Consider the following 21,570-nt stretch of genomic DNA (forward strand, 5'->3'; position numbering starts at 1 on the left):
ACCATATTTGCTGTCCAATGTTTTGAAAGTTACACTATTCACAAAGTCAACCTTAATGTGACTCTGCATGTAAAACTGGGGTACGTGTAAATTACACACTTCACCTCCTACATGGATATATCAGTATGGTGACCATTTATCCTCAAGCACATGCTTTATTAAAGCACACACACAAACACACACACACACACTCACACTCACACACTCACACACACAAATAAAATATAGCAGGAAATGTAATGCAAGACACAGCATACAGCAAGCAAACCATTTTTTATTATTTTATTTTATTGATTCTTTTCTACTCTTTTTTTTTTCTCAATCCACAATTTCATATTAATCACTACTATGTTAGATCACCTTCCTCTGCCACCAACAGCAGTCAGCTACTGAAAAGACCAAACCAGACCTTCTCCCCACCTCTCCCCTCTCACTGGATAATATTTATGAATTCACACACTTCTGGTGGAACAAAAAAAGAAAAGTGCATGTCAAACATAGTGAATTTTTGAGCAGCGCATCACTGTTTGGGAATACTTTATGCTTATTTCACAGTGTCAGTATATCGTCACAAAATATTCATTTTTAAGACATCAGTGCACACACACACACAAACACACAAAACAAAACTATTGCCCTGATCCCTGTACACAGTTAGGCCGTCCTAAAAGAGCCACATCATTGCTGATGCAGATGTTTGGCTGCGCAGGGAGCGATGGAGAGCAGGTATCACGGTTTGATCTCTCCTTAGAAACACAACATCTCTAGTTCTATCTGTACAACATTCAAGAGACACATTTTTTTGTTTTGCTTATTTTTTTCTTCCATAAAACAAAAAGAACAATGATAATAATAATTATGAGCAGAAGAGCTTGATTTCATCTCATCGGCATCAAAGTAACATCATAGAAATCAAAGTAACTTCGAAAAAGGCCTCGGAGCTAGATAGTACGTAAGCTTTCAGTGGTGAGGGAAGGGGGGAAAGCAGGAGATGCAACAGCACACACGGATGATGGAATGGCGCTCATTATTATGAAATGGAAATGACCCCTACAAAACAGAGGATCAGATACAGAGACGTACAGGGCAGTTTACCAAAGAACACAAAGTGAAACAGTAGGGGCTAAGTGCTTTTGGTGAGCTTACAAAATACTTGAGGAAGTGCTCAGGACAGAAGGCACAGTGGCTTGACTGTTATCTCAAAGGAACACCACATCAGGGGCTACCGAACGCATTAGATAATCTACACACGAAACAAGGACACGATAACGCACGTATTAAGGCCAGCCTCTGTCAATCTCCGGACAAAAGTGCCACCTACTCGGTGTCTAACGATAAAAAATGAGATGACCCGATGGAAATGATTTCACAGAGTTGGACGAGGAAAGTAGATCATCATTTGTAAGATGTGCTAACTTCACATCAAAAATGCAACACGATTACATCAAATCAAATTTGGCAAGCAGATCAGTCAGACTGACAATGCTGATACTGGGACATGTCTTGGACACGGCATCAGCTTATACATATATTAGCAATCACTGGAGTTTCAAGATCATCAGGCAAGCTTTAACATTGATTGTGTGTCCGAACGATTGATTTGTTGATTGGTGAATACATAAACACATCATTTAAGGGAACGTTAATTGAATCTGCAGCATTGTGAAGAAATGGTCTGGGGGAAAAGAACAACGTTTGGTCTGCATTGAAAGGCGAAACGAAAGGAAAAAAAACTTTGCACAGTGCTCTAAAGACATTCTGAAGCAGTCTTCTTTCATAATTATTATAATACTTATTACTATTCTCCATATCCGTTTCCATTAACACTTCTTAAAAGGAAAACAACATTTTTTTTCCCCTCTTTTTGATCTCTTATCTTTACAAAAGCTACATATGTTCTACTGGGATGTCTGAATTTGTTAGTGTGTGTGTTTTTTCTTTTTTTAGTTTTCGATATTTAAAAAAAAAAAAGTCTACTCACGTCTAAAAAAAAAAAACAGCTTACTGAATCTTTTAATAGAGACCCACTTTCCAACCTATCTCGGATGGTTTGAGAATCTGAGATATTACAGGAATATGAAGGATATCTTGCCGAGTCTCCATTTTCTAGATTGTGATTCATTTCCGACCCTGAAATCACTCTTTCCGTAGTAACTGTGGTCTGGATTCCACCCAGAAATCCTGGTGGTGGTAACTGCAACGTAAACACTTCCATAGGGCCCTTGTCAAACGGCAAAGCTGTTCCCACATGTGGTGCTCTGGGGTCATTCATTGTTTCATTCACAGCTGACATAGTCACACAAACTGCCACCATATTGTCACAGAACTCTACGCTCTAGCACAACTACGCATATATACTGTATATATTCATTGTAACTATATTCCTGTGTTGCTGAATCTGCTAAAAAACCTTTTACATCAACAGGCACTGAGAGAAATAGCATATAGAAGAGGCAGAATCTCTGTTTCATATAATATCTGAAGAAGACCCGTCGGAGCAGACTGGCAGTGTGTGGATATCTGGTAATATAATATTTACTCTGTCCTGTTGATTCACAAGTACCGTTCAGTTATCACAGCATTCTGTTCAGAGTCTGGCAGGTGCATGGTAAGAAGTGTGCTCACTCCTTTGGTTTACTGAAGACGTGCAGTCAGATCAAGTTCACGTGGAAGTAAGATGTCCGTCTCTCTCAGCATTAATACTGTATATCGTAGCGATTAAGAACAGTGTCTCTTTTTTGCTTTTCCGGCTCCCCAGATTGACATTCCAGGTCCTCGTTGAGATGAGAGCAAGATTTACAGGAGCAAGGACATTGTAAATTAAATACAACTTGGCAATTGTGTTCACTGACGAGAAGACAGGAACAAGAGAACAGTGTTCAAGAAGGCCCCGAGACAGGCAGGCTTAGACTAGCATACAATACTGGATATCTCTGTGTGATTAAGAGTCTGTGTGTGTATGTAGAGGTAATCGATCACTAACCAAGGGGGCTAGGAGGATATATTAAGGGGAATGTTTGATTTAAATACTTTTGCAGGTTATCTGTTTACTGATACTGTACAGAATGTTAGCATAGCGACTGGTCTGCCCTTGGTTTGAATTCCCCATTGAAAAACAGCATATGTTGGTTAGGTATGTTTTGAAGCATGGCAGCTGGTTTATGCAGGTCCTTAATTGGTCATGAGCTGGATTAAACTGGTCCCGAGCAGGAGCTAGTTGCTTTGGACCAGAACATGACCAGCTTAAACCAGATCAGGACCAACTAAGGACCAGCTTAAACCAGCTCAAACTAGCTACCATACCTAACCCGAAAATGCTGTTTTTTTATTCAACAGGGTTGTACGAGGGACTCTGGACAACTATTTCCCAAATATCTTTCCCCTGCCGCTATGTCCAAACTAGCGTTGTCAAAAGTACCGACTTCGGTACCAGTCGGTACTGAAATGTTAAAAACATCCATTTCCCGCTAACATTTGAGTGCTATTGAGCTGATTCTTAAACAGCACTGATTGGCCATTGTGTTCAGCGATGGTCTTTGTAGCCAATCACAATCATATCTGTTGAGCGCGTTTGAACACAATGGCCAAGAATCGGCTCATCAGCACTCAAACGTTAGCGGGAAATAGACATTTTTAAAACTTCAGTACTGACTGGTACCAAAGTTGGTACTTTTGACAACACTAGTCCAAACTCATCCAGGGCTCTTGTTTGATGTTATTTCCCCAAGACACCTTCCTCCTCCTTGAGCAGATCCTCAGCCGCGAGGTCTGATGAAACAGACCCAGCCCTTCTGCTCTGATTCTGGGGTGCATTTCCAAAGCTGCCATGTGCTTCCAGGTCATCCTCCTCCTCATCGACTTGCTCATCTTCCTCGTCCAGCTCCTCTCTCATTTTAAGCCCCTTCTTACCAATGCTTCCCACAGGTCCAGGGGCCAGTTCAAAACTGTCCTCTGTGTCCCTGTTCTCTGGGCTGACTCCATTCTCAGCTCTTGTCTTTGACAAGACCCAATCCTCAGGAGATGCTACTCCGTCCTCTGCACCGAGGAACTTCCACAGAGCTAGCGGATCGCGGTCCGGCCTGGCCAAAGTTAGTCTTGGAGAATGATTGGTGGACGCGAGAGGGGCTCCCCTCTTGCGACGAGACTTGCTGGTGTGATTAACCTGAAGGTGCATGGCCATAAGCTCAACAGAAGAGGTCCGGAAGGGACAGAAGACACATTGATTGAGGATGTCATTCCCTCCTTTAGAGCCACCTGACGGTCCACCTACAGAACTACTCACTCCCCCTTCATCTTGTAAAGGGCGGCGGGAAAGGTCCAGAGGTTCAAAGCCTCCTTCCTGGGACCCACTGGACTTCATCCCGCCCTGGTAGCCATTTGCTGACATCATGCGGCTTGTAGTAAGGGGTTTTCGTCGAGACACTTTGGGCATTTTCGGAGGTGATACCTCCCCAATCCAACTTGGTTCTAGACCACCGGCAAAGAAAGTACCCATCATCCCCGACAGACTGTGATACTGACTCTCCACGTCTCCCTCTCTTTGACGTCCAGATGCAGTAGTACCCTCCTTCTTCTCTGACGGGCTTGCAGCCCATGACCGACTGTGCCTTGAAGAAGGAGCCTCTCCAGGATCCCTCCCAAAAGAAGACTGGGACATGGAGGGGAGACGGCGCTTTTTCACCCCTTCATGAGGAGAGCCAGTCAGAGAGGGGAAGCTCGGTGATGGGGAATTTGTGGTGGTTGCCATAGCGTTCCTTTGCTCACGATGATGACGTTGAAGGTGGTACTTGAGAGAGCCAGACTGGGTGCCAGCATAATCACAGTGTGGGCATTTGTATGGTCTCTCACCTAAAACAAGGAATTAGGCACTCTTGTTAAGTAGATTGAAAACTAAAATGTTATTTTAATAGCAGAACGTTGTCTAAGAATAACAATGCTTCATTAGGGAGGCTGCTGTGGTTAAGCAAAAAAAAAAAAAAAAAGACTAGCTCCCCTCTTGCGACGAGACTTGCTGGTGTGATTAACCTGAAGGTGCATGGCCATCAGCTCAACAGAAGAGGTCCGGAAGGGACAGAAGACACATTGATTGAGGATGTCATTCCCTCCTTTAGAGCCACCTGACGGTCCACCTATAGAACTACTCACTCCCCCTTCATCTTGTAAAGGGCGGCGGGAAAGGTCCAGAGGTTCAAAGCCTCCTTCCTGGGACCCACTGGACTTCATCCCGCCCTGGTAGCCATTTGCTGACATCATGCGGCTTGTAGTAAGGGGTTTCCGTCGAGACACTTTGGGCATTTTCGGAGGTGATACCTCCCCAATCCAACTTGGTTCTAGACCACCGGCAAAGAAAGTACCCATCATCCCCGACAGACTGTGATACTGACTCTCCACGTCTCCCTCTCTTTGACGTCCAGATGCAGTAGTACCCTCCTTCTTCTCTGACGGGCTTGCAGCCCATGACCGACTGTGCCTTGAAGAAGGAGCCTCTCCAGGATCCCTCCCAAAAGAAGACTGGGACATGGAGGGGTGACGGCGCTTTTTCACCACTTCATGAGGAGAGCCAGTCAGAGAGGGGAGGCTCGGTGGTGGGGAATTTGTGGTGGTTGCCATAGCGTTCCTTTGCTCACGATGATGACGCTGAAGGTGGTACTTGAGAGAGCCAGACTGGGTGCCAGCATAATCACAGTGTGGGCATTTGTATGGTCTCTCACCTAAAACAAGGAATTAAGCACTCTTGTTAAGTAGATTGAAAACTAAAATGTTATTTTAATAGCAGAACGTTGTCTAAGAATAACAATGCTTCATTAGGGAGGCTGCTGTGGTTAAGCAAAAAAAAAAAAAAAAGACTATGTGGGACGACTATATGCAGTTACACACAGTGATAGATAGAGGGCAGTGCTTGTCATCATATGCAACATCAGGTGTAGCCCCCAGTGCATTACTGTTAAATTAGGACATTCCAACTCTCATCAACCGTGAGAGCACTGCCTTTTTTTTTTTTGGTAGAGGACATTTTGTGGATGAACCTGATAGGCAGCAAATGGTTTCAATCAAGCTAAATCATGAAATTGATCATACAGGGGTGTGAATTTATTTAATGAATAAAAAAGTACTTACATAATAATAATAATAATAATAATAATAACCAAAAGAGCAATCATCATAATTTCTGTGAGATGTTTACAGCAAAAATGCTTTATCTAATGGACACATAATTTAAGACATCTAAGTAAAATTAAATTACAAAAGCGCAAAATATTTGAACATTAAATGGATAAAAATAAATAAAAACAATTTTTATAGTATTTCCCAATCTGAGCTTAGTGTCTATACTGTATTTTGCTACAAGTGTTATCCACACATAATATCAAATTAACATTAGGAATTATTATGATTACGCACCATTGTTATACAGTAGGATCACTATAAAAATAATGTTGCTGTAGATTAATATTTAATCTAATATTATAAATCTTCATTTCTGTTTTATAGGTTTAGGGCAGGGGTCGGCAACCCGCAGCTCTTTCATCCCTCTGCGGTGGCTCCCTGCAGCATGGGCGTAGAATAGTCACGTCAAGTCAAGTCACCTTTATTTATATAGCGCTTTTAACAATACAGAGTATGCGGGGGACGTGTCCCCCCGACATTTAATAAAACCTAAACCCTTCCCCTGCACTTTTTCGGGCAAGTGTGTTCACGTAGAGGTTTTCAAGGGCCAGAGTGAATAAATCTAGATTTAAATGAAAAGAGACAAGATAGTCACATCATTTTGGATACGTTTTATTCATAACCAAAATGATGTGAACATTACTAAGCACTAAACACTCTCATGCAGTGTATGTTTCATTCATACTCGATGCCAGAGGGTGCTCTCGTGCAGAAAGTCCAAAACAGACTCATATAAGTAATGGTAACTTTTGACGTGCCAGAAATAACAAGCATAACCCTTAACTGATGAAACGTGATGACAATAAACTATTGAGACAATATATGTTTTATGTGCGTTTTTCAAGTCTTCTTCAGGTAATAAATAAAGTATATGAATGATACAGTGCTAATTGACATAGCATTTCTTACAGTACAGAAGCTATAAAATATATTGTCTGTTTTATTCTGTGATAAAAAAAAATGGAAAAAAGTGTTTGTAGTATATAAACCAATCTTAATCATAAAATTGTCATTAGGAAAATATATATAATACACAAATATTATAGAATACAAATTATTGGTTATTGTCCAGCAGTGTGTTTTATTTCTTAGTCAATTAAAAGTAAGAGATAAGAAAAGTTTTTTTTTGTCAAATAGACATAAATAACTACTACTAATAATAATAATAATAATTACTTTAGCTATATGCCATCTTCATTTTAGGGGTCAAATAGGTTTTGTGGCTTTTATTCGGTGGCAAAAAGGCCAAAATGCCTCTTTTGATGTTGAAGGTTGCAGACCACTGGTTTAGGGAAATATAATTCTTTCCAAATGGCTCCTGAAACCCAATAAAGTACACCCTGGTGTGCACATGCCACTGGGTTGAGAATCACAGTTCTACTATTCATGCTGGCCTTACCTGTGTGTACACGAAGGTGCACTTTAAGGTGATGGGAAGACCGGAAGGCTTTACCACAGTAGGGGCAATCCTTTATCCCTGTTCCCCGAACACGCTCCCTTGGAGATGAAGTGGAAGAGGATGATCCCCTCAGACCATTCTGACCTTGAGATGAGATAACATATAATGAATAAAAACAATTGCTTTGAAATATAACCTGAGTCTACACTGTTTCTAACAACAGGCCTGCCTTCCTGAAACACAGGGAGGAAATGTTCCAAAACTAACAACAGTGAAATACTACAAAAAACACCCCTCAAATTCAATCAGCGTCCTGCAGTGCAATAGCCTATGAAGGATTTTAACAGATAAGAAATATTGTACCAATAAAGTCAGCTGTTTTTGATCATGCTGGTTGATCCTTACCAGAAAGATGTGATATGACAGAATGGAAGCTCCCAGCTGTCCCGACTTCTGATGGTAGTTGCTTTCCCTCCTGCCTTCCTTCATTGTCACTAGTTCTTTGTCCTCCTCCTACTCCACCTGTTGCCTGAGCTCCACTCACTCTGTTTATAATGTCCTCTTCCCTGGACATGCCCCCTCGGGGACTTTGACCTTTCTGTGGTTTCTGGACATGGACGCGGGCGTGAGCAACCACCTGCTGAAGGCTTCTGAACAGCTTGCCGCAATCTGGACACTCCCAAGGTGAACTAGATCCCTCCAGTTCCTCTCTAGAACCCAACCCACCCAGGTAGGTCCTCAACTCCTTGGCTTCCCCAGCAACTGTGCCTCGTGAGGAAGGAAGCTGATGGTGCGAATGAGATCGCTGCTGCTGTTGCTGTTGGTTGTGCTGTGCTGCCATCAAACTGCGAGCAACCAGCTGCCACATGGCTGCCTGGTCCGCTCCGTCTGCTGCTTCACCTCCCCGTCCTCCACCATTACCCATTTCTGCAACCTGTGCCACTGCCTGAAGGCGCTCCATGCAACTTCCATTGCTGGCATCTTTGGGTAAGCCCAGATAACCCAATATAGAGGATTTGCTTGAGCCTGCACTGGCATCTGACCTCTCTGTGCGACTTCCTGAAGCACCGCCACCAGTCATAGTGCGAGCCAGGAGCAAGTTGGAATACAGGGCCCCCAGCACTTGTGTGCTTGCAGGACCTTTGGATTGCTCATTTCCAGCCGGCCCCAGATTTCCCAATCCAGCTTTGAGGCCCAGCTTGTTGAGATGCACCTTCATATGATTCTTTAGGAACCAGGGTTCCTTGAAGCCACGGCCACACACCTGGCACTTGTGATCCAATGAGTCCTTGTGCTTCCGCATGTGCCCCTTCAAAAACCAGGACTGAGTAAAACGCTGCCCGCACGTCTCGCATCGGAAAGCTGGAACAACTGGCATTTGTGAGGGAGGAGTCTCTGTTGGTGCTGTAGGGTGAGGAGGGAAAACTGTTTCAGTGGCAGGATCCTCAGGTGGGTGGCTCTCCTGCAGATGGGCAGCCAGGCTTTCCTCCTGACTGGCTGAGAAGGGACACATTGTACATTTGTAGGGGTTGTGGAGGATCCGCACATGACGTGCCAGCTCTGAAGATGTACGGAACTTACCCTTACAAGCATGACACCGGAAGGCAGAAGCAGCTGTGGAGGGGGTGTTGTCTTCCAAGTGGGCATGGCCAAGTGGAGAGAAGGTGGTTGAGATTGGTGCTTCCTCTGTTAGAGGTGGGGTCAGGGCTGTGGTTCCTTCAAAGAGGAACTGAGGGCTGCTAGCAGTTTGAAGAGGTTCCTCTGGAACCATGTCCTCATCCATACTCTTTCGTAATGACCCAGATAATGGACTCAGTTTCAGACCAGGCTCTCTGTTGTTGAGATTCTGGATTACACTGTCACCCACATGGTTCTGCTGCAGTTTGGCATGTGTGGTTCGGTAGGGAGCTGAAGCTCGACGCTCCCTGTCTAAACTGTGAGCTCGAGCATGCAGGGACAAAATACTCTGGAAGCGGAACCTCTTTCCACACACATGGCATGGGAACCTTAGGCCAGGCCCAGAGCTTGTCCCTCCTGGGACAGCCATGCCCTCATTGTTGAAAAGTTGAAGATCCAACTCATCATCACAGGTGGTACTTTGACCAGAGGAGATGGCCTGCTCCAGAGCTCCAAAACCAGGAAAAGGTGTTAATGGTGTGGCTGGGGGGCTGCTCTCCGATGAGGGACTGCCGAGCTCCAGTTCACCAGGAAACAGCGCCACCGGTGGGGTGGGTGATGGGGGAGTTGACAGCTCCTCATCCTCCTCCTCCTCATCTTGGAGGCTGGCCTCTGGAAGGGGGCAAGGTGAGACCGGGGCATAGAGTTCAGTTTGAGGGCTAGAAGGGGTAGATTGAGGACTCTGGGGTAGGAATTGGGGACTGTGGTCCAGGGACGGCATGGAGGAAGGAGACAATGGGGGCTCACAGGAAAGTGCCAGCATACTCTCTGGTGGAGAATCCATTCTCTGAACGAGGAAATAATTGATAATTGTGATTAGATCTAGATTAGATAGATAGGCAGACAGACAGACAGACAGATAGATCACTCACTGTTGATGTGTCTATGCCATGCTTCACTTCCTTGACTTAAAGAGGGTGTGTTCTGATGGTGGCAATCTGCCTGACCACCTCCAACAGTCCCCTGTCAAGTACAACACAGAATAAAAAAATGAGTGTACACACATTTGTTCCTGTGTACGGGTCTAAGGGCAGAGCAGGACATGGACTGTCCCAAACAGGATGGGCGCGAGATGTTTGGACTTCCCCACACACCCTTCCTGCACATACACTTACAGTAGCTGCTTAAATCAGAACAAAAATACATACATACACACCTTAAAGTCCAGACACATAGATATAACTGATCTAACCCCCCACCAATCTCTCATTACCTAAGCTACTCATATAAGCACACACACCCTTAACACGCAGTGCACTGATAGAAGTGAACAATTACATAAAGCCACACAAGCATAGATTACATAAGTCTGCAGCGGACAGGCCCAGACACAACCAAAAAAAACACCTGCTTCTTTCATAAATAAGAGAAAATGAATTTCATTGATGATTACAGAAAGACAATCTGCTAAACATCTGTGAGGGCGTCTGTATGCCTGGATATGTGTCACTATGCTTGTGTTTGAGTGGGTGGGTTTTTTTAATTTTGTATTTACCTCTACGAACAGACTGAACAGACTGTATGTCTGTGTCTGAGTTGGGATTTATGTACACAATCAAGTGTTTGCTTGTGCATTAGTGTGTGTTTGTGACTGTGTGTGAATGTATGTGTATCTGTGACATAAGACTTGGACGAAACGGTGGCTAACAGAGCCAGCTGACATTTTAGCTCAGCCGTGACTCACAACGATATCACACTATATCAATCATACTGCCCCCTCCATTTTTCTTTTTCTTTCTTTCTTTCTTTCTTTCCTAATCCCACCATTACTGTCCTCCTTTTTCCTTCCTTCTGTCTTTTCACGTCCATAGATTGTGATTCCACCCCCTGCACTTTTTCTCTTTTCACCCTCATTCCCTCCTCCCTCTGTTCTTGACTGATTTTCTTTCATTCTATCTTTCCCTCTCTCACTCTCTGTCTCTCTGCAGCGGTGCCAGTTGGCACAGTGCCAGGGAATGCTGATATCAGCTGGTAGATTGGGGCCTGCCAACATGGCGAAGAGAAAAGAAAAGAGAGGAGAGAGACAGACAGGCGAGAAAGAGAGAATGAGAGGGGGGGGGTGTTAGTGAAGAAAAAACATAAATGAAGAACACAATGAGCATATTTGATGAGTAAATCTGTCGAGAAAGGGGACAGAGTGTTCTGCTCTGCAATGGAGGATCTTGCGATCTGTTTGGTCTGTTGGCATTATTATCATATGAATATCGTCATGGCAATGCACTGTTCCACCTTGACAGACACGTTCGTATCTGACCAACCCTGTCATGCCAATAAAGCTTCTCCAAATTTGGATAGATGGAGAGAGTGATAAGGTGCTAGACAGAGGGGGGAGGGGAGAGATGAACGCAGGAGAGCGACAAAGCAGCATGCGCAAATAATGCATGCACACACACACACACACACACACACACACACTCAATATGGCACCTAGTCACTAGATGATTCATGCATGCTAAACACCTTTGTCTGAATGGCCACATGCTACACTCCCAGTACAAGCACACACAAATACACGCTCGCATATTTTGTGCCTTCTTGGGGCACATGCATCAGCTATTTAACTAACGGCTTTGTATGTAATGGAATGAATATCGTATAAACAAAAAAATTTTGTTTGAAAAGAAAGTTTGAAAGAACTGCATTTAATGTTGCTGCTATTAAAATTATTTGATGTATGTCGTGCTTTTATTTTTGGACTTTTGCCAATTAGAAATGTCAAAAAAGTCAACACTGAAGTAACAAATGCATCCCATGTCGAAAAAAAAACAACCTGTTTGCAACATCTGTAGGATTTTGATTGAGGTCAACTGATTATTCCATTATCTGAGTATCACTAATTGGTTTTACTGAATGTTTACGACAGAAGTATCGGTACTTTAAATGGGGTCGCATTTCACCGGAACACATTTACAGTACGTAGTACACACAACTTAACTCACTCTGAAAAACCACTCATGAAACCTCTATATGACTGAACAAGCACTTGAGTCATCTTTGATAAAACAGATATTTTCCTCCCTGCGGTTCGTATTCTGTAGCCTCGAGCACCTGAAATAACGTCTCCTGCCTTCGGTGTGAGGACACACTGGGCCTCCAACAGTGTAGCCATGTAACGTATCTAAAGGCTAAGAAGAGATCATTCATACGTACTGAAAGACTCGTGGCCTTGAAAATATAACATGAATGGCTTTATTGCAGCATGTTCTTTGATATGTGGGGAGAGCGAGAGAAAGAGAGCGATATCTTTAAATTGTGAGAGAGACTAAGAGAGAAAACCGATTGCTCAGTATGTGATGCATGTGAGGCTTGAACTGCACTTTACCTTTCTTGTATCTCTGAGTGGGATTTCTAAGGTCAGTGTGTGTATGATTCCGGATTGTTGCAGTCATACAACAAATCCCCACAGACAAAATTCATTTCCTGTTTCTAACCTTGGCCTGAACTTTATCTCTCTCAGCACCCCGGCTCCCACACACAGCCTCCCTTCAACTTCCTCTTTTTGGGTTGAAATTCCAAGTCATCCACAACCTTCACCTGTTCTCCTCGATTTATATTTCTCCGGGAGACTTGCGGACAGTTTGAAGGTTCAGTTTAAAGATGCTGAAGAGTGGACAAGCAAGTTCAAAACATCACAATCTCGCCCATTATCTCCTTAAGAGAGCATGAAACAAGGATATCAGCCTTGAAATTATTCTACACTAAGGTGCTTAAGAAGAACTAAACCTACTGTCAAAACTGAAGGCTTCACCAAAACACTGCAGTGGTCAAGTTCACCTTCAAGTTCAAGCTTACTGTACAAAGAGCTCTTGCTAACGAATTTGCGTTAAGGGATAGTTCACACAAGATAAAAATTCTGTCATCATTTACTCAGCCTCATGTTGTTCCTAACCTGCTGAACACAGAATATATTTTGAAAAGTGTTGATAACCAAACAGCTGATTTTCCGATTGATTCCATTCAAAACATAGAAAGAAAAAAAAACTACTATGAAAGTCATTAAGGGCCATCAACTGTTTGGTACTTCAAAATCTTCTATGTTCCACAGTAGACAGAAACTCATACAGTTTTGGAACAACTTGAAGGAGAGTGACACGTTTTTGGGTGGACTATAGATTCGTTTTATTATATCTGGTATGAATAGCCATCTCAGGTGATCCAATAATGTTAAATGCAGGTGTAAATAGGATCCAAAACGTGTTTGATCTGATCACTACAACCACATTCGAACACACTACATCTGTGGAGTAAACATTAATGCACCTGGATGATAGTGATTAAAACATTTGGAAAACCCAGACTTATATGCATTAGACTTCACAAAACAACAAAGACATGTCTGGCATCATCTATAGGCAGTGACAGATAATTATATTATTTTTTTTTAGATCAAAATTAAAAAGTAGCCTATATTTGGGAGCAGGAGTATGCCATTTCCGCCCTTCATTTTATCAACTTGCAGTAAGAACCTGACATATATATGAGACGTAATCGCGTAATAATGATTTGAGCTGTCAAAACTGATGCCGGATCACCTGAGATGGATAATAACAGGTGTAAACCGGGTCCGAGTCAGTACGGACATCAAGAGAGTATGAGCTCTGATTCAGGTGAAATCAAGCCTTGAATGATTTAAAGAAGTGATCATTTTCAATCAGAATTATTTTTTTTTAACAAACGAACAGCCCACCTCTGACCTCCACCAATGAAACGAGCTGTAAGGTGTTCGCTGTGCACAACAAGTGCACAAAGGCAGTGTGCTGTGCTAGAAAGTCTAGCTTCAGGCATCTGAGCACAGAGAGGAACTCAAACCGACAAAGCTGATCTATATCTGCATGAACGGGATGAGCCCTGCCGAATTTGAACTTGAATATAGTATGTAAAAATGTTTCGTCACATTATATAAAAGTATGTTTTATGAGGTAGTCTGTAAATTAACAGGTTTATTATCTAATGAGATGAAATAAACATAATTGCATTCTGTTAAATCATTCAAAAGCAGTTTTTAGTGGTCAAATAAGGTAAAATGACATGCAAATGGCATAATTTAACTTTTTATAATGATGGATAACATGCAGTCGTCCCACTTTATATTAGGTGGCCTTTACTACTATGCACTTACATTTAAATTAATCATTTGATGCAATGCACTTATTGTGTACATACATGTTTTACACGGTACTTTATTTTAAAAAATACATGCAATTACATCTGTAATTAATTTATGTAATTACATCTATATAATTACACTGTTGACCGATCCCTTACACCTTAACCCACCCTTAAACCTACCCAAACCACCAATCCTGTCCCTGTCCTTACCTGTATCCCACCTCAATAGCAGCGGAAGCGTTTTGGGTAACACTTTATTTTAAGATGTCCTTGTTACACGTTACATGTACTTGCGCTATTATAATAACAATTAATCATGCATAATTGCATGCAAGTAACCATAATCCTAACCCTAAACATTTAGTACAAGTACATGTAGTTACTTAATATTACTCAGTACTTAAATGTATAATTACACTGTAACAAGGACGCCTTAAAGTGTAGCCGTGTTTTGCAATACAGGTACACTGTACTTATTTTTTGATGTAAGTGCATAAGGCCACCTTATTTAAAGTGGGACCCATGCAGGCATGTTCGTCAGTTACTAAACACACAGATACCTTGAACTGACAACCTGTTGTTCCTTACATACAAGAAGATACAAATTGTATTTCTCCTTATTTGCAAGCATGAACAGGAATAAATCCCAGCTTCCTGTATGCTATTGCTAATTATGTCACCATACCAATCTGGAAATCTGTGGCTGAATTAGCCAGGTGCCAGGTCAAATTCTGAAGCCCCTGCAACATCTCATCCAGATGTGCTGTCCGTGCAGGTTATCAAGACGAGTAGGAGCAGATCTGCTTGTAAAAGTTGTTTACAGGGCTTCCACCACATCTCTGCGCTGCTCTGCCCTCTTTATCCGTCAAACTGTCGCGTCAGTTCAGGGGGCTGGTCTCATTCCGTCACCCGTCTAATAGCACCCAAATCTGTGCCAGCGCTAAATAATGGAAAGCAATGGCGCCTTATAGAATTTCCATATATATATATATATGTGTGTGTGTGTAAAGTTTCTTGGCGGGATGCATTTGCAGGACATCAGATGAGCGTCTGTGGAGAGGAATTTCCTCGCCTGATAAAACGCGCAACCATTTTCAGTCGCCTTCTCTCTCGCGGCCATCTCAATTAAAAAGCCACATTAATGAAATAAATAAATGCTCACAAACAAACGCGCGCACGACGCGTCCTCCCGCGAACGCCGACATTAAGCCCGTGCGTAAAATCCCGATTTACAGACGCAACGGCGTCGTTTTTACCCAAACAGAGGCAGACATGTAACATTTAGGACGGGATGTTGTTATTATAATAACAATTAATCATGCATAATTGCATGCAAGTAACCATAATCCTAACCCTAAACATTTAGTACAAGTACACGTAGTTACTTAATATTACTCAGTACTTAAATGTATAATTACACTGTAACAAGGACGCCTTAAAGTGTAGCCGTGTTTTGCAATACAGGTACACTGTACTTATTTTTTGATGTAAGTGCATAAGGCCACCTTATTTAAAGTGGGACCCATGCAGGCATGTTCGTCAGTTACTAAACACACAGATACCTTGAACTGACAACCTGTTGTTCCTTACATACAAGAAGATACAAATTGTATTTCTCCTTATTTGCAAGCATGAACAGGAATAAATCCCAGCTTCCTGTATGCTATTGCTAATTATGTCACCATACCAATCTGGAAATCTGTGGCTGAATTAGCCAGGTGCCAGGTCAAATTCTGAAGCCCCTGCAACATCTCATCCAGATGTGCTGTCCGTGCAGGTTATCAAGACGAGTAGGAGCAGATCTGCTTGTAAAAGTTGTTTACAGGGCTTCCACCACATCTCTGCGCTGCTCTGCCCTCTTTATCCGTCAAACTGTCGCGTCAGTTCAGGGGGCTGGTCTCATTCCGTCACCCGTCTAATAGCACCCAAATCTGTGCCAGCGCTAAATAATGGAAAGCAATGGCGCCTTATATAATTTCCATATATATATATGTGTGTGTGTGTGTGTGTGTGTAAAGTTTCTTGGCGGGATGCATTTGCAGGACATCAGATGAGCGTCTGTGGAGAGGAATTTCCTCGCCTGATAAAACGCGCAACCATTTTCAGTCGCCTTCTCTCTCGCGGCCATCTCAATTAAAAAGCCACATTAATGAAATAAATAAATGCTCACAAACAAACGCGCGCACGACGCGTCCTCCCGCGAACGCCGACATTAAGCCCGTGCGTAAAATCGCGATTTACAGACGCAACGGCGTCGTTTTTACCCAAACAGAGGCAGACATGTAACATTTAGGACGGGATGTTGTGCGCTCCATTTTCTTCCTGATTTTCTTTCAACAAAAGATAAAGGGAGGGGAAACGGACAAGCGATCAGGGTGCAGCTGAAAAGTGCCATCGTGGGGTTTCATCTCGAAACCCGCTGCTATCGTGGCAAATCACGAAACTTTACGTGTTTTTAGGGTCTTTTGTAAAACTAGCAGCTGCAGGTTTAAATAGCGAGTGCGAGCGCGCATCTGTGAGGTGACGCTAGGACATGCAGAGCGCGTGCAAATTTGCCAGTTTTTGCATTAGCATGCACCGAAAGCTTTCCTATGTTCTTCGAAGTGATTAATATGCTGCTGTTTTTTTCCCCAGAGCGTCCGATCCAGCCGAATCTGTCTGCGTCCCACACAAACTAAGTTCAAACCTGCGGGTTTTGACTGCAACAGAACTAAGTAATGCTTCTCATAAAGTATAAAACTTTGCAATACTGCAGTAGCGGAGAAATGAACGGTTGCTTCTCGCACTAAAAAAAGTTAAAACATCTACAATCAGCTTGTACCTCTGAGTTCAGTGCACTTTTTTTTATCACACTTGAGGCTCTGAAAATATTCAAGGGCCTTCAAAAACGAAAGTTGCATTTTCATGCGCGAGCCTCGCATCTCTTTCAGGACACACACACGCGCGCGCTCTCTCTCACACACACACACACACACACCGGCAACATACACGGCACGAGACAAAAGTGAGGAAGTGTGTATGCGCGAGAACACGTATGAAACACCAGACGCCAATCAATATCTCCTGATGCATGTATGTGCAAAGAAACGCGAGGTGGAAACGCGACGGCTATTCCGTATCAATGGCTTTTCGTTCCCCGGATCAGCCCCCCCCCCCCCAAAAAAAAGTCGTCGTCGGATATTTGTTGTTTATGAAGGCGACAACAATCGCTCTCTATACGTCTCAAACCGCACGCTCGCGCACACCATCACACTCGCGAGCGATGTGCATCAGTAAAATCGCTCAAAAAGCGCAGATTAGGTCAGTTATTTGAAAGGAATCGGATATTTTGTGCTGAAAGTAAGGCTGAATGTACTTACGGGAGAGGCGGCGAGGAGATTAATGACAACACACGTCATGATTACGTTTCACTTGAATTAAACACATTACGAGTTAGGGGGAAAAATGGAAATCGGGGGTAGTTGTATACAAGCATACGCCGATGCCCCCTCCCTTCTGCCCTCTCTATCTTCTCCTCCTCCTCCTCTCTTTCCTCACACGTCTCTCTCTCTCTTTTCTCAAAGATCCATTTATTGTGCAGTCGTGAGTGAGTGAATGAGAGAGAGAGAGGCGGAGGCTGTAGGTTGCAAATGTAATTATAATCTCGCAGAGGCACCATTTTAAAACGATCTATAGATTCGCGGGATGGACTTTTGACACAAATCACGCTGCATACAAGTTTCTCGCGTCTGCTCGCGGCGCTCAGATTTACACCCGGACGTCTTTTAAAGATCAGCCTGTAGGAGCGTGTGTTTTCTACTTTGCCGTCCGTCAGAAAGGGCTTCTGTAGTTTAGTTGTGATTGTGAAGAAACTCGCGCTCCACGTGGAAGCGGCGCAGGTGCGCGCGAGTAAAACAGCACGACCACAGGCCACATTAAGTGTAACGCGTGCTATGCACCCTCTTTTAAACAAACAACAACGGCCTGTAACAGAACATACATGCATACATACATAGGCATACATAAATAAATAGCCTAGGCCTAAATAAATAAATGCATTCATTTACTACTAATGCATTTTCTGTATAATAACAATAGTAACGTCAATAATAATCATTTATATCTATATATAGTCTATATAGATGTTATAGATATCAATATACATGTTACTCACCCTCTTTTGACGTGAGATCCATGAATAAACAAATAAAAAACCTTCTACAGAGAAAACCACCTATAATAGAAAACTTTGTATATCATATTCAGCACCTTATTTTACTTTGGGAAAAAACCCAACTATAAATAATAAATAAATAGGTTGAACTACTAATGGATTTGGAAGATTTTGCTGTAAAACAATACATAATAATAACAACAACATCAACAACAACAAATCTCTAATTCTCTCTACATCATATATAAATAAATAAACAAGTGTATTATATAGATAATTAATTGCCACCTACTGTTCCAAACCAACTCTATACGGTTGCATGGATGAACCAATGAATGGATGACCTTAAGCACACGTGTTACAATTGCTGGTTCACTTAAAAAAAGAGCAGTGTGAAAGCGAACCGCACCAAACAAACAAAAAAAAATCAACATTGTATTTGGTCCGGACCAAAGCAAGTGAACTAGCAGACTTTTCTGGTGTGAATACACCCTTATTTTTGATTTAGGCCTGTTCACAGATAGAAAACCTTTGTATATCAGCTTCAGCACCTTTTGGCCTTTGAAGAAGAAAAAAAAAAAGATAATACAAGCTGAACTCCTAATGCATTTGAAGCATTTTGCTGTAAATCAGGAATAAGTAAATTAATAATAATAATAATAATTATTATTATTATTATTTATTTATTTAGACCCTTAAAAGAAAACCTTTGTATATCAGATTCAGAAAAATTTTCCTTCCTTCCAAATAAATAAATAGGTTGGTTAAACTAATAATTAATTTGGAGCATTCGGTTGTACAACAACAACAACAATAATAACAATAATAATAATAATCTCTCTGTACTCTATATACAGTATCCACAGAATGAAATCGTTTGCATGTCAGATTCTGATTCTCTGCGTGCACAGGTGTTTTTGTCTGGTTCAGATCTTCAGATGTGTTTGGGAGTTTGAGGATGATTTTGGAGAGGAATTTGGATATTAACTCACACACACACCTCTGACTGTCAGCTCACGCGAGTGTGTCTGCCTGAACATGTGTGTGTGTGTGTGTGTGTTTGTGTGTTGTGTGATACAGTCATATCCTCACCCGCCCCCAACGCTTTGATTGTCTTGTACGCCGCAGCACAAATGCACCAATTAATATGCAGAGAGTGAGTGAGACGGAGACAAAAAAGAAAGAAGGAAAGAAAGAAAAAAAAAACATGCAGAGGTGGGGGGAAGAGATGTCATGGAGAACAGGAAGGAGTGAAAAAAGGGAGATGAAATGACAGATGAAGAGGAGGAAAAGAGAGCGACGTAGGGGTGGTCTGAGGGGAGATGAAACCTGATAGATGTTAGAGAGAAAGAAAGAAAGAGGGATTGAAGAAGAGAGCAGGGGACCGACGCTGAATCAATACGCACATATTTAGTCAGAGATGGAGGGATCGATTGGAGAATGAGAGGAGAGGGGTTAAAGGGGTGGAGTGATGTGGCATTGGCTGCTGTCTCTGTCGCAGTGTCAGGGTATTGATACTGTAATATCGCCATGACAATAGCACTGTGGCGACGGCCATGACGACGCCCGACAGCACAATACAGCCAGCCACAGTATACTGAGAGCAGTGAGGCAGAGCAGGCCGCAGACGGGCGCATCTGTATGTGACCATCAGAGAAGGTGCACACAGCTAGACGCATTTAAACTTGGAAATAAATGAGGTTTCAAAGGGGCAACATTGTGGAAGTGGATGAGAAACGTCAGTGTGATTTCTGGAGTTCATGTCAGCTGGCATTAAAGCAAAAAAGGGAACATAAGAAAAATTCAGTTTTCAACAAAAATGGTTATGTCATTTGTAATAAAAATAATCATTAATTATATTTTTGACTTTTGTACCTCATATGGTGTCTATTGATTAAAAATGTAATCAAATGTATTGAATTGCAAGTTTACTGAATTGCAAGTAAATCACATATTAGTGTTTCATGACACAAATAAAGATAAAGACATTGCATTAGCAGGCGAGTATATCACTCGATAGAAAAGACAACAGTTGTTTTTGTGCTTTTTGTTTTGGACTTTTAGTTTGTATTTAGTTCTTGTTTCCTGTTCCCATCATCAACGGTGTTCTGTATTCTTGGTCAAGTCTTGCCTTATTGTTGGCTGTTTGGTTGATATCTTTAGTGTTTCTCTGTATTATGTTCTTAGTTTTTAGACACCCTTCTGTGTTCTAGTAATTCATCATCTGGACTTGAATCCAGCTCTTCCTTGTCTCTAAGTTCACTCTCGTTACAGTCTAGAAGTCAGTGTATGGAGCCTTTTCAGACTGTGATGATGCCTTTCCACAATTAACATCAGAAACATACTTATGTTTTAATTTCTAAACAAATGTATATTTATAACCCCTATACTTTGTTTTTTATTACTCTGGCATTATATGGAGAAACAAAAAAGTTAACTCCACTGCATGAGTGTTGCTATGAAAGCCTATTTCCAGCACATAAGATAAACAAAGTAATGCTTATCTATTTTAATTAATCATAATAATGATATAAAAAGTTGAAATTATGAGATAGTAAATAAAATGAGATATTATGAGAGGATATACAATTCCAACTTTTTGGTGTCATAATTATGAGATCAAATCAAAATGACGACAGTCTTAACCTTTTTCATAACAACTTGTCATTGACTTATTTCAACTTTGTCATGATTTTAACTTTTATCTCATAATTATGACTTAGTGTCTCATAATGTTGACTTTTTATCTCATTACGAGTCATCATATGACTTATTTCAACTTTTTGTCATGATTTCAACTTTAGTATCTCATAATGTTGAGATTATAACTTTAGTATTTCATAATTTTGAGATTATAACTTTAGTATCTCATGTTGAAATTATTACTTTAGTATCTCATAATGTTGAGATTATAACTTTAGTATCTCATAATGTTGAAATTATTACTTTAGTTTCTCATAATGTTGAGATTATAACTTTAGTATCTCATAATGTTTAGATTATAACTTTAGTATCTCATAATGTTGAGATTATAACTTTAGTATCTCATAATGCTGAGATTCTA

General features: G+C 41.8%; 1 protein-coding gene across 1 annotated transcript; it reads right to left on the reverse strand.

Annotated features, from left to right (window-relative positions):
• Positions 1 to 208: 208 nt before the first annotated feature.
• On the reverse strand, positions 209 to 17,875 carry znf219 (zinc finger protein 219). The gene is made up of 5 exons (XM_016505121.1): positions 17,713 to 17,875; positions 10,117 to 10,207; positions 7,973 to 10,031; positions 7,568 to 7,711; positions 209 to 4,848 (listed from the first exon to the last, which is right to left on the reverse strand). The coding sequence occupies exons 3-5, from the start codon at positions 10,026 to 10,028 to the stop codon at positions 3,716 to 3,718; spliced, it is 3,333 nt and encodes a 1,110-aa protein (XP_016360607.1). The 5' UTR covers positions 10,029 to 10,031; positions 10,117 to 10,207; positions 17,713 to 17,875; the 3' UTR covers positions 209 to 3,715.
• Between the last annotated feature and the right edge of the window lie 3,695 nt (positions 17,876 to 21,570).

The sequence above is a fragment of the Sinocyclocheilus anshuiensis genome, unplaced genomic scaffold (assembly GCF_001515605.1).
Source record: "Sinocyclocheilus anshuiensis isolate Anshui unplaced genomic scaffold, SAMN03320099.WGS_v1.1 scaffold1810, whole genome shotgun sequence".
Classification (NCBI taxonomy): Eukaryota; Metazoa; Chordata; class Actinopteri; order Cypriniformes; family Cyprinidae; genus Sinocyclocheilus; species Sinocyclocheilus anshuiensis.

Excerpts from the sequence above, each read along its gene's own strand:
- znf219 (XM_016505121.1), bottom strand. The coding sequence starts at position 10,028 with ATGGATTCTCCACCAGAGAGTATGCTGGCACTTTCCTGTGAGCCCCCA. Across the intron at positions 7,712-7,972 it reads TGTCATATCACATCTTTCTG|GTCAGAATGGTCTGAGGGGA; the intron begins GTAAGGATCAAC and ends TCTCATCTCAAG. Across the intron at positions 4,849-7,567 it reads GCACCTTCGTGTACACACAG|GTGAGAGACCATACAAATGC; the intron begins GTAAGGCCAGCA and ends TCCTTGTTTTAG.